General features: G+C 43.9%; 1 protein-coding gene across 2 annotated transcripts in view; it reads right to left on the bottom strand.

The window, feature by feature from the left end:
• Positions 1-7918: 7918 nt before the first annotated feature.
• LOC135904985 (uncharacterized) overlaps positions 7919-13352 on the bottom strand; it is a 28346-nt gene continuing 22912 nt past the window's right edge. For both annotated transcript variants that reach the window (XR_010565277.2, XM_065435979.2), the window contains one exon: positions 7919-8119. Coding sequence is in view for 1 of the 2 variants with exons in the window: in XM_065435979.2 (XP_065292051.1) it covers positions 7926-8119 (194 nt within the window). In the remaining variant the exon portion in view is untranslated. The remainder of the gene's footprint in view (positions 8120-13352) is intronic.

The following is a 13352-nucleotide window of genomic DNA, read 5'->3' as shown; positions in this document are numbered from 1 at the left end:
TAAGGGTTGGTGATATTCCACACATTGCACTATCACCTAATTGATAGTGTGAATGTGGTCTATTGTTGTCAGTAATTTAGTCCAAACACAATATACTTGAAAAGCAATTAAAATTCAACTCAGAATTCCTGTATAGAAACTGAGGAGAGGCTTTAGTAATAAACTTTACAAATTTTTAAGCCTTTTTTTCACTAGAATGGCACAAAATGCATCAATGCATCAAATGCATCCAATGCATCAAGTAAAGCGATTGTTACCGATTGCGTCTTGAGTATTTGTGGCCATCCCAGACCTGTTCGGAATATTGTCCTTGGTTGTTGCCCTTTTCACTGCTCCGCACTATACGTCCTTTCAAAAAGTTTATTCGAATACCAGATGGTCAAATTGGCCACCGTTCTCTGAATGTACGAAACTTGCGAAGTCATCCTGTATGCGTCACAGCTGCCGTCGGATCGCAAAGCACTGTCAACGCTATGTTCGCTTGTCACTTCTCAGGACTAAAGCATATGAAATCCCACGCAACATAATTTAAAGGGCCCCCACCAGGTTTGGCCATCTTGAGCTGATAAGCGCAGAGCATACATTGAGCAATAACGACCGTGTCTGCAAAGTATTACATCGCTATGCGCCGCCGAAAGATCTGAAATTTCAAACCGAACACCATTTGCCCTTCTCCTTGCGACCGCCGTGCTCCAAGCCAGAGGGTGACATACACGTGCTAGTGCGCCTACGCACTTGTGTTTGTGCTGTGAAGTCATTTGTGGTGACACATGAATTCAAGAATTCGAGACAGATGCAATTTTTAAATCAAAATGGCTTACACATCAAAGCAAACTGATGACCTTTTTTTGAACAAAAATGCAACCATTTTTCATTATAACATACGCAGTTTAAGAAAAAACGTAAGCCTGTTGACCTCATTTTTGTCGGTGCATAATTTTCTGTATGACGTCATTGCGGCAAGTGAAACTTGGCTTTTGAACGATGAAATCGTAGATATGCCAGGGCACAGATTAATATCCCGCCCTCGTGTCACGTTATCGAGGTGGCGGTGTCGCCCTTTTTGTGAGAAATAATCTTGATTTTGCAATACTGCCTTCGATTACATTCTCTTCCTGCTATATTAAAGTACTGTTTGTGAAAATAGAAACTGGTTATATTGTAGGCGTGGTCTATCGTCCTCCCAACGCGACTCTTGGCAGTTTTCTCGATAAAATGGAATCAATTTTATCTTGCTTACGAAACTGCCAAGCTACGCAGGTTGTAATCGTTGGTGACGTGAACATCGATGTACTCAATCCAATACACAATTATTATTCTTATCTCGTTAAGTCATTCAAATTCGGAAATTTGATATGTCAACCAACCCGTGTAACAAGCAGTCATCAGCATCATCATCAGCCTGGTTACGCCCACTGCAGGGCAAAGGCCACTCCCATGTTTCTCCAACAACCCCGGTCATGTACTAATTGTGGCCACGCCATCCCTGCAAACTTCTTAATCTCATCCGCCCACCTAACTTTCTGCCGCCCCCTGCTACGCTTCCCTTCCCTAGGGATCCAGTCCGTAACCCTTAATGACCATCGGTTATCTTCCCTCCTCATTACATGTCCTGCCCATGCCCATTTCTTTTTCTTGATTTCAACTAAGATGTCATTAACTCGTGTTTGTTCCCTGACCCAATCTGCTCTTTTCTTATCCCTTAACGTTACACCTATCATTCTTCTTTCCATAGCTCGTTGCGTCGTCCTCAATTTGAGTAGAACTCTTTTCGTAAGCCTCCAGGTTTCTGCCCCGTAGGTGAGTACTGGTAAGACACAGCTATTATATACTTTTCTCTTGAGGGATAATGGCAACCTGCTGTTCATGATCTGAGAATGCAGTACGGCTACTCTAATAGATCACGCATTGACGAACATCGAGTCTGGAATTGATAGTGGAGCGTACAGTCTACCTCTTTCAGACCATTTGCCTATCTTCACGGCATTCAACAGCCAAAGTCTAAAGAATAAAGATGACGGGAGGCTTATAACCAGGTTAGATTATCGGAAGTTTAGAGATAAAATCCTTGAAGTCGACCTTGAAAAAGTGTACAATGATAGTGTACACATAGTTTTCCAATTTAATAAACTTAATTAGCCATTTGATAAATGAGTGTAGCAGTACATACACTCGAAGTTCTTTTCATCAGCCTATCTGTCCATGGATGACGGCACAAATTTTGGAAATACTTAAAACAAAAGAATACTGGTATAACAAATGGAGGCATAATAGGGGTAATGCTTACTGCTTAGGTCAGTACAGGACATTTCGCAACAAAGCGGTGTCCATAATGAGGGTCCGAAAGAGATATTTTAATTCGAAACGTATCAGTCAAGCTGCCGGCGATTCTAAACAACTGTGGCGAATAGTAAATGAGGTTACTGGTAAAAAGACAACAAAGTGTGTTTATCCTCCCACTGTCGATGAAAACACTGTCGAAGACACTTCAAGACGCATTTTACTACTGTACTAAATAGTGAAGCTCCTCCCACTCCTAATCCAGTAGTAAATTCGTTTATTCTAGGAGAGATAGGGCTCAGTGACATCGTTTCAAACATATTAAATACATCAAACAATAAAGCGTCAGGACCCGATGGCATTTCTGTAAGGGTGTTAAAGGAAAATATTGACATATTAGGCCCAGCTTCGTGTCGAATGTTCAATCACTCTATTACTCAAGCAATATATCCAAATTCTCTAAAAATTGCCAAAGTTATTCCAATCCATAAAGAAGGTGATCCGTCTGACCCTTCAAATTATAGGCCAATCTCTAATTTAAGCATAATGAATACTGTTTTTGAAAAAATTTTATCGAATCGGATGAAAATATTCCTTGATAAGTACAATGTACTCTGCCATCAGCAACATTGCCTTAGACCTCATTTCTCAACAGCTACTGTAGTCACCACTTAACGCAAAAGATAAATATGGCTTTACAACTAAATAAACTAGCTGTCGTCTTTTTAGATTTAAAGAAAGCATTCGACACAGTGGATCATTGCATCTTATTGGACAAACTTAAACATTGTGGGTTTCGAGGCAAAGTATTTGACTTTTTATCAAGTTATACGCACGATCGTTATCAGGTCGTGGAAGTCAATAACATAACTTCTTCAAAACGAAATATTGTTACTGGAGTCCCTCAGGGCTCCGTATTAGGTCCGCTTCTTTTTTCCTTGAATATAAGTGACCTGCAACAAATTATAGACTCTGCAGAAATATTGATGTACGCAGATGACACATGTATTATAGTAACTGCGGATAATATTGCAGAACTTCATCATAAGGTAAATCTAGAGTTAAACAGAATTTAATTTCCGACTGGTTGTTGGCTAACAAAGTAACAATTAACACAAGTAAAACAAAATATACTGTTTTTCAGTCGCGCTTCAAAATAATAGATACTACACCTACAAACATACATATAAATAACATCCCATTGGATTAGACAAGTTTTTAAAAATACCTTGGGGTAATTTTTGATAAGCAGCTGCAATGGGAAGATCACTTAAACAGTGTCTGCTCTAGATTGGCATCTGGTTGGTACGGCTTAATTCCAGCCCGCAAGTACTTTGACACCTCAGTTTTACGACTTATGTATTTCGCTCTTATTGAAAGTCACTTAAGGTATTGCATCGACTCGTGGGGATGGGCGTATAAAACCATAATAATTCCGGTTGTTAGGCTCCAAAAACGCGCAATTAGAATTATGTCTCATTTTAGGAATTGCGATCACACGGCCCCATTATTCTACCAATATCGCATATTACCATTTGACTATTTACGTCAGCAGAGCATTTCATTGTGTGTTTATAGTGTTGTTAGATTCAACCACCCATTCAGCTCATCCATATTTTACTCATCTTCGCGATGTACAAGTAATGTAACTGCAGCTCATTTTAATCTCGCACCATGTAGCAATATATGCAGAGAACGTAAAGTTCACAGGCATTAAAACCTGGAACGGACTCCCAGCGGAAGTCATTAATTCCTCGAACTTCCCTAGTGCCCTGAAACAATATTTTCTTTCTTTGTTAAAGACAGAGTAAGTCATAAATTTCTTGATAGATCTGTACAAAGCAAGAAGAATTATATTTTTAGACTATTTTCTGCTTATTACATGTAATTAGTATGAAGCGATTGTGTTGTTCTGTAATGCACTCCGCACTGTAACTGTAATGCACTCCGCACTGTAACAGAGATGTACTACTTCCATTTTGTCTGCTTGTTCCCACGTCATGCAGTCGCATGCGCAGACACCGAAACAATGTCATTTTCTTATATGTCCCAGTGCGTGATTATGCTCTGTGATTCGCTTGTGTCTCGTTTAGTATTCATGTAGCACTCACTTGTACCTCTCGTCAGGTATTCTCATGCACAGCGCACACAATCGTGCGCTGCGCCAAATGAGACAATCGGAAAAGCTCGCGCACGACGCCGTCAGCGGAAGTGCGCTGCACCGCGAAAAAGCGAAAAGAAAAAAAAATGAAGGTGGGGCCCGTGCACTATGAGCCACATGATGCTCGAGCTCCATTGTGGGAAAATGCAGAGAAGGAATTTTGCCTGCGGAGGCTAGACGGGGCAAGTGGAGAGGGCTTCTATGGTTGCAGTGAAGCTCGCCTCCTGAAATCATGAGTTCACGGCGCTGAAATATTTTTATCTCGGCTATTAGAGCCGATCTGAAAACTTTTCGTGGCAGAACGCTCCCTAGAGGACACATAACTTCCAGCGTGTAACCAATATTTGCTATGGAGCCTGCTGAGGGGCCCTTTAATAACCCTGCTAACGACTGTCCATGTGACACCCTTATAGTGAAGGATATCAAATGCCGACAACAAAAATAACTGTATCGCTAATGACTCGCTGATATTCTTTATCTTCTTCAATTAATTGCTGGCATATGACACTTTGTTCTACTTGGCAGCACTTACAAGTAAATCCTATCACGGTAAGAAGGTTCTTCACTCTTTATTATCAAATAGCAATGGTAGCAAAAAAATGCTTCTTCAATGACATTGTGATAGATATCAGCGACTATGCGCACTATTGATGGCTACCGCTGTCAAACCAAACAATGTGATTCGTTACCACTAGTTTCAAGCATCTCTTAGTTATTGAATTTGAATTGCCATTTAACTCATTTTTAATATGATACCCATGACTTTATGCTATATGAAAACATGTAAACACCTAATGGAGCTTATCACTTGTGATGACTAATCATTTTACATTATCAGTTACCAACGACAGCAGAAAGAAATGATCATTTAATGATATTGTCATAGACAGCAATGGTGATGTGCACAAATGATGGCTATCTCTGTCACAGAAATATGTGATTCGTGATCACTAGTGACTCCATCCTAGCATCTCCTAGTTATTATAATTGAATTGTTGTTTGAAAGAGTTTTCATCCGGCTTCCATGAAGCCATAATGCATAAAGTACAAGAACACCAAACGGAGCTTATCAGTAGTGATCGTTAATGACTCTGCGATATCAATTAGGAATGTTCACTGATTCAAGCTCATTTATTAACATTTTCATTTAAGCCATCGATGGTGCGCACAAACGATGGCGGTTGTAGCCCTTACATTGCCCAACGATAAGGTTGAGCAATGCAAGGGCTACAACAACACCAGGACAAGAGGGCTTTGGATTAAAGGGACCCTGGAACGATTTTGACGATTTTGTACGAACGTACCCGCCGTGGTCGCTCAGTGGCTATGGTGTTAGGCTGCTGAGCACGAGGTCGCGGGATCGAATCCCGGCCACAGCGGCCGCATTTCGATGCGGGCGAAATGCGAAAACACCCGTGTACTTAGATTTAGGTGCACGTTAAAGAACCCCATGCAGGTGGTCGAAATTTCCGGAGTCCCCCACTACGGTGTGCCTCATAATCAGAAAGTGGTTTCGGCACGTAAAACCCCATAATTTAATTTTTGTACGAACGTACTGAGTTTTTAGAGTAGGTCTTTCTGATCATTAATTGATGCATCTAAGTGCTCCGCGTAAACCGTGTAATTTGTTACAAGGTTTTAAAAATGTACATCACTGCCGATCGCAGCACACTGCTCGGCGGAATTTTCAGCCGCCCCTACCCAATGACATCATCATCATCAGCCTGGCTACACCCACTGCAGGGAAAAGGCCTCTCCCATACTCCTCCAACTACCCTCGTCATGTACTAATTGTGGCCAGGTTGTCCCTGCAAACTTCTTAATCTCATCCACCCAGCTAACTTTCTGCCGCCCCCTGCTACGCTCCCTTCTCTTGGAATGCAGTCCATAACCCTTAATGACCATCGGTTATCTTCCCTCCTCATTACATGTCCTGCCCGTGCCCATTTCTTTTTCTTGATTTCAACTAAGATATCATTGACGTAAATCACCCGTATGACGTCATTAGGGCGAGCTATCCAATTGGCTGCCCAGGGCGTGTCATCGATAATTGCTCCACCTTTATGGCGAACAAATGATGTTCGTAATAGTTGGAATGTTAGTTAATTTGTTTCTATAAAAAGAAAGTAACAAAAAGAGAATGGACAACAACAATTTCTCACTACACTTAAGTATTTCCGGCACATAGCAAGCATCGTCTGCTTATGGTACGACGTACTCCATTTTGTACTCCATGGTCAGAGTTGGTCTCAGTCTTTTAGCGAGCACTATGATTCGACTTTGTCACGTTGTGGATTGCAAACATAGCGACTGGCAATATGTCAATCTGCGACATTGTGTCCCTCTGCAAGGCAGCAGACGAGCGAACTGGCTGCTGCGCATTGAACTGCCGCTATCCGATTGGCGCCAGGATTTGCGCGTTTGCAGCCATCACTTTACACCTGAAGATTACTAATGCAATAGCGTTTCGAGAGTCCGATATTAGGGCAAACGCAAGCGCAAGGGGACAGGGTCTGGCCGCTTGACTGTGCCGTTTACCGGGACGAGCAGAAGCGGAAATGGGAATGGTCTGCATGGTGCAGCCACCTAGTGGCACAGAGCCCAACCATACACAGTAGCAATAACGGAATGTATTCTTCTTTGCTGCTGGTGTATATTTTTCGCAGGAGTGTAATCATCAACACATTTTTGTAAATGTTTAAAATGTTCTACACTTGGTTAGAGCAATATTAGCGCTTTAGCCGGTTAAGCGCTGCGCCAACAAGTGGCTGGACCGTACATACCAATCAGGCCGCTCACGTGCGTCTACGCTAAGGTTCCTTCGTCAGCTTGAGCTTATGCCTCCAGCCATCTGTCGAAATGCCCAGCTTGCCTGTGGTTACCGGAATACCAGACAGGTTCAGCGCTTTGACAAACTGCTCGCAACGCACGCTGCTTTGATAGCTCTCGTTTGGGGTCGACTGCCAAGCAGCTGGTGGAGAGTTTGGAGAGGCTTTGCGTGCGCGCTCCCAGCGAACCGGAAGTTGACGACACGATGTCCCATCAATGCACAGAGCCAGTGAAGGCAGAGCTAAAACCCGATTACTCTGCGAACGAGTTGAGGAGAAAATGCATGACTGGGGAGGAGGGTAACTTGTAATCGTCCGTAGCTCCCTTAATATGAGACGTTTCACACAAATTAGGGTGCGAATGATTAACTTTAGCTGTACCCTATGCGCCTACAAAATTTGTCCGAAACGTTTCAGGGGCCCCTTAAGCTCTGTCATCTAAGGTGCTTCAATGTGCTCAGTAGAGCATAATTTTTGCATTTTACCCTGATCAGTATGCAGACGAGAATCACAAACCTGCTCATTTCTGATTGGCAGTAGCGTCATACACACTTGAGCAAGTCATACCAAGCTAGGTAGACTTGGCCATTTACAACACTCACACATGTACGCAAATGTAAGAGAAGTGCAGGTCACTGCCCACCTGAGGTGCAGCCTTACTGATCCACAGCCTCCGTAGTCTGCACGCTCCTAGACTCGCTCCCTGCTTTGAATGAGCACCCGACAGACTTGCCAGCCAGAAGCAAGCTGCAATGCGTGCCAACCTCGACCTGACCAACGACCTTGGAAGGGCTGTGGCACGCTGTTTTGGCAGCGATGCTTGCAAGTAGGCTCATCGCATTTGTGAGGCCTGCAAAAAACGATTGGGACAATTACAGTCCTCTTACAGCATCAACACCACGAGGTAGATACAACAATAGAAATGAAGGGGCACTTTGCGACGCACAGCCAAGGAACACAAAATAACCCTTTTGGCAGAGAATTCCTAAAGGGCTACAAAAGGACCATCCACATTGAATAATCGAAAGCAGGGCAACCTCTTTTTTGTGGAAGGCTCACGACAGCAGAACATATCTCAGACACTTTTTTATCTCGTACATTTTAAAGCTATCGGTGTAGTCCAACCAACGAAAAGTGATTGCAACATCTTGAGGTCATCACCATCAGCCTATATAATGCCGACTCTAAAATCTCCAATCACCCCATGCCTTGTGCCAGCTGATAACATCCTGTGCTTGCACATTTTCTATTTCCTCACACTACTTGTCTGCTGTCTACGATTGCACATTAGTTCTACTGATACCTATTCAATAACTCCGATAGGGCGTCGGTTACTGGCCCTACACATTACACAGCTTGCCCAAAGACGCTGCACTACGTGGAGCACCTGGATGCCTTGGAGAAGGATGTCCGCAAGCTTCATATAAAGCCTGCAAGACTGATGAACATTGCGTTTTCTCATGCAAGCCAGTGAGAAGTATGTGGCGAGATGCTTGTTGCAATCTCGCCTCAGCGTTTCTTCTTGATTTGTTAAGCTGACAGGTTGTTGCGGCAACGTTCTCGCATATTTTAAAAGGCCCCTTTTGGGGCCACCAAAGCAATGCCACGGCAGACCTCGCATATCGATTGTCACCCATGACTCCTCTTTGCAGTTGCTATAGCAGTGCCATTCTTTAATGCCGGCTGCCACGGCTTGTTACACGCGATCTGAGCCCCCAGGAAGCAGTTAAATGAGGGAACACAATCAGCAGCTGGATGGAGGAAGGTGGCGGGGAGGGGCACTGGCCTACCCGCCATTATAGTTTTCTCACAACAGCTCTGCCATATCCCTGTTTTGATTTTTTTACGCAACCTGGTTATAACAAGTATCGGTTATAACAATGGAATTTTTGTGGCAATTGAATATAACTGGGTTTGGCTGTATTCTAATGTGAATGAAATGACATGCCTACTTTCATTTCTGCGTTTTATTAGGACATGACAGCTGGTTTATGGTTTCCATTGATGTAATTTGTTCTTATCTTTTTTATAAGAATTCGGCTGTCTTTTGACAATGTCTTGCAATGAGTCTTGAATTTTTGATCATTAAATTACCTTGGCTGATTTTCAAAGAGTTAAAATTTTGTCAGAATTAGTTGGTGTTAAAAGAAATGCATGGTGAAGAGAGGTAGGCTCAAAATTTCTGCCGGTTCTTTTTTTTTCGATCAGCTCTAGCATTGCTGAGGTGGTCTGAAGTAGTGGTTGCCGCAACCATGGTGGCTGCAGCTCAGGGCAGGCAGGCTCCTAAACTCACTGTTGCCAAAAAGAGTCTGAAGGTACACCTTAGCAATTATATTTTTTAATCATATATATTAAAAACCTTTCTGTTTGACTGAACATAAGTGGGACATAAAGACAGCAGGCAGCTTCCACGTGTGGAATGAATTTCAGTATTATGTTATTTTGTGCCAAGGCGATGCTATGAATTAATGGGAAAAACCTGAAAAAGAACTTAACAAGGCATATTTCATTCACGAACGAAGAAAGTTTATTATGTAAATGGAAAACGCTGAAAGTATGTACAGGAAGGATGCACTGGGGACAGAAAAGGGTGAGCTAACAGCTAGGTGAGGCAACAGTTGTTTCATGACTAGATGCATATTCAGGCTTCCATCAAATCCCTCTCTCCCTGACAAATCAAGAGCTGATGGCCTTCATAACACCAACTGGGTGCTTGCACTTCACAAGTCTCCCATTTGATCGGCATAATGGCAGCACCTGAAATACTTCGGAAAGCACATGCCCGAAATCCTGAGCAAACTAACAGGAGTCGTCTCACAGGACTAACAGGAGTTGTCAACTAATTCTCGTTTTTAGACGCAATGAAGCCGAGCACGACAGAAGTGTTGACACGATGCTCAAGTAGCTGTCTCCTCAAGCCTCCCAGCTCGTTACTCTTCAACAGTAATGACTACATGATTCGTCGACAGTCTCTACACCACTGTCCGATGACTGCATCCGACAGACATCCAGCTTGGTGGTGTTCATCAACTCATCCACATCACCTTTGGTGCAGAACATGATCAATGCACGTTGCTTCAGGTGATTAAAGTATTGCACTTCATTAATACAACAACTGTGAAGGAAGTAGGGAAAGGAGGAGCAATAGTCGAGCAGGGGGATTACTGCGGTCAGCAGGCTTTGGTTCCACCACTCACAAATTGTACTTCAGGGATGCACGGCATGATCGTGACAGTCATTTCCTTGCAGAAATTTGGACTATAACTTAAGAACTTCTTGTGACAGGGGTTTTCTTTCAAGCAGCTTGGCAGCAGCATTCCTGTTTGTTACTCCTTGAGCAAAATTTTTAAAAAGCAGCTTGATAAACTTCCTGGCAATTAACAGCAGCAGCTCTTCTGCATTTGAGACCTAATCTATAGTAACAATTTCGCCACCATTAACAGGCATCACTTGTGGTGCAGCAAATGCATTGTACACATAGACACAGTATTACGAAAATTAGTCGGACATTGAGGATGCAACTGGCGAGTGATAATGCACCTGACACAAGATACGTTGGAAAGCAACAGTAGTACCACAGGGAAATTGCTCACAGCTGAGGACGAGCAGTCATAGTTCGCAACACGAGTATTTCTTTTGATTTATTCTCTCTGGACAGCTGGAAACAAATTTTCTGGATTCTTCTACTTTGTATTTTCTGATGGCATCAGGCATCAAGTGCAGTACAATACTATAAGTGTTTTGGCCTAGACAATTTTATATGCACATTTAATGCATTGTAGGAACGTCTAACTGATAACTGGCCAGCCTTACAGGCCTAAACTTGAATATGCCTTGCCACCTGCATAGCATAACAGTCATAGGGTGGCACGCATCCCTCAAGCGACCTTTAATTCAAGCATCCTTTACTGGAGCAGCTTAAGTATTGGAAGAAACAGCAAGCCTTGATCAAATGGATATACATACCAGATCCTGCACTAAGTCAAACAGCAGCAATCAGCACTTGCTGCTAATCGTTGTTAACGATGTACAAATACCAGAAGCTGTAAAGACAGTTGTAGCACACTAAAACAATTTAGACAAATGACGGTACACACATCCAGGGATAGGGGCCTAGAAGGCTATGTAAGCGTTAACCCCAGAAATTTCCCCGTCTCCATAGCCAATCTTCTTGCTTTTGCAGTACCTGTTGTAGACATCCATGATCAATCGAAGTGTGAAGGTCTTGCCACATCCAGCCGGACCAGTGAAGAATATGCGGAGAGGCTTGGCGTCCTCGCTCGTGACGCGATGAATCACTTCTTCGATTATCATCCGCTGACGATGGTTAGTCATCCTCATTCTTGCGTAAAATTCATCTAAAGGCATACAATCCGCTCTTTTCTTGACGCTGGGGCAATTTGCAGCGACGACGACGCTTGTGACTGTGCTTTCCGGTACAACGTCAGTATCGTCATTTTCAACCACCAGTCTAGCTCGAGACACACCATCCTCTCCCTTTCCTCTTCTCTTTCTCCTTCACAACCGTCCTCGATTCCGACACTCTCGTTGATGTCGCGAATGTATTCCAAGAGTTCAGCCTTTGTAACTCCACTGTTGTACTTGCTCTTGACTTCCATAATCCTCTCCTTGTCCTCGTCAAAGATGGTCTCAAACTCGTTACGGTCTAGAAAGTCATTCTCCTTTCTAAACGGCAAGTGCAGCATCACATGTTCCCGCTTGTAGTTAATGACGTCGTTAACATCATAGTCTCGGCACCGAAGTATGGCCGTCTTCCTCCGCTTGACCAACTTGTTGATGTTGTATTCCGTCATGAATTCTGCAAGTGTGACATCTTTCAATTCAGGAGGTCGTTCTTCGTACTTTTCAACCACACCCTTTCGCCAGATGTCGGTGCTGATCGCGTCCAACTGTTCCTCGTCCATTTCGCGCTTAGTTTTCCTACTTCGAACTCGCTCTTCGGGCCAAACCGTGTTTACAAAGATGACATCCGTACTCGTTTGGCTCATTTCAAACTGTAGCAACATCCAGGCTGCTTCTTGTGCAGACATTTCTATGCCATTCAGTATGTGCGCACCCAGTTTTCGCATCGCCTGTTCGTAAGTCATTTTGCTCTCGTCTTCCTCGAGCATTTTCTTGATGGCTCGGCCTAGAGAAGACACGCCACGGGCTGCCTTGTTTACATACTCAACCACATAGGCAGCGCAGGCATACACATCCAGGATTATCTGTAGATCCATGTTGGAGTTTAACATTTCGGCAATCCAAGGGTTAAAAGGCATTGGTATTGCATTGGTCCCAATCTCGTTTCATCATCATAGTGGGTCTCGTAAGGCCGGACCGGATAACCATCTGGTAGTGCTCAATGTCCCGTATGTCGTGCTGTTCCCACATGGCTTCAAACGACTCGTAAGCCGTACCGTTCAAGACTTCGTGAAGCGCATCCCGCTTTGCCTTGAGCTTTTCGAACCGCTTGGTACCCTCGGGATCTTCACCCTCGTCAGGCGATACCAGCGGGGTCAACACCTTGGTACAAGGCATCGGCCACAACGGGAAATTAAATCGGCACGTCTTCCTGGATCCTTTGTAACACGTGTGGGTATGTTCGTGTCGCTGACTCCTAGGCCTCTTCAAAGCTTCGTTGTTCACCGACAGGAGTCGCTCGGCCAGTGCAACCGTCTCCGGCATACCACCGTTTTCAACCACTTCGTTAGCCGCATCGGCCATCCAAAGGAGTATGTGAGCGTAGGCACTGCCGCGGTGTTGAAACCTTATACGCTTGAAATACTCCAGAACGTGGTTAGGCTTGAAAGGGCTTATACGCTTGCTGCACAGTATTTGCATGATTACTCTAACCATGTGTTCAAAGTACACCGCACAGACCACCGGGTCTTCGTTAACCAATACGGCTGCGTGGTAACTGTTCATCTCCTCTTCATCTACGTCAAAGTCAGAGGGTGAAACCTTCAGTCTCTTCAAGAGTTCGAGAAGTCGAGGCCAGTGCATTTCAGACGCCGAGAGCGTAAGGAACGCCGTCGGTTTCCCCAACTGTCGTATCATGGCAAACAGCTCGGCCTTGCGGG

The sequence above is a fragment of the Dermacentor albipictus genome, chromosome 6 (genome assembly GCF_038994185.2).
Source record: "Dermacentor albipictus isolate Rhodes 1998 colony chromosome 6, USDA_Dalb.pri_finalv2, whole genome shotgun sequence".
Lineage (NCBI taxonomy): Eukaryota > Metazoa > Arthropoda > Arachnida > Ixodida > Ixodidae > Dermacentor > Dermacentor albipictus.
The sequence above is the reverse complement of the archived record's forward strand: the minus strand, read 5'-3'. Positions and strand labels throughout refer to the sequence as shown.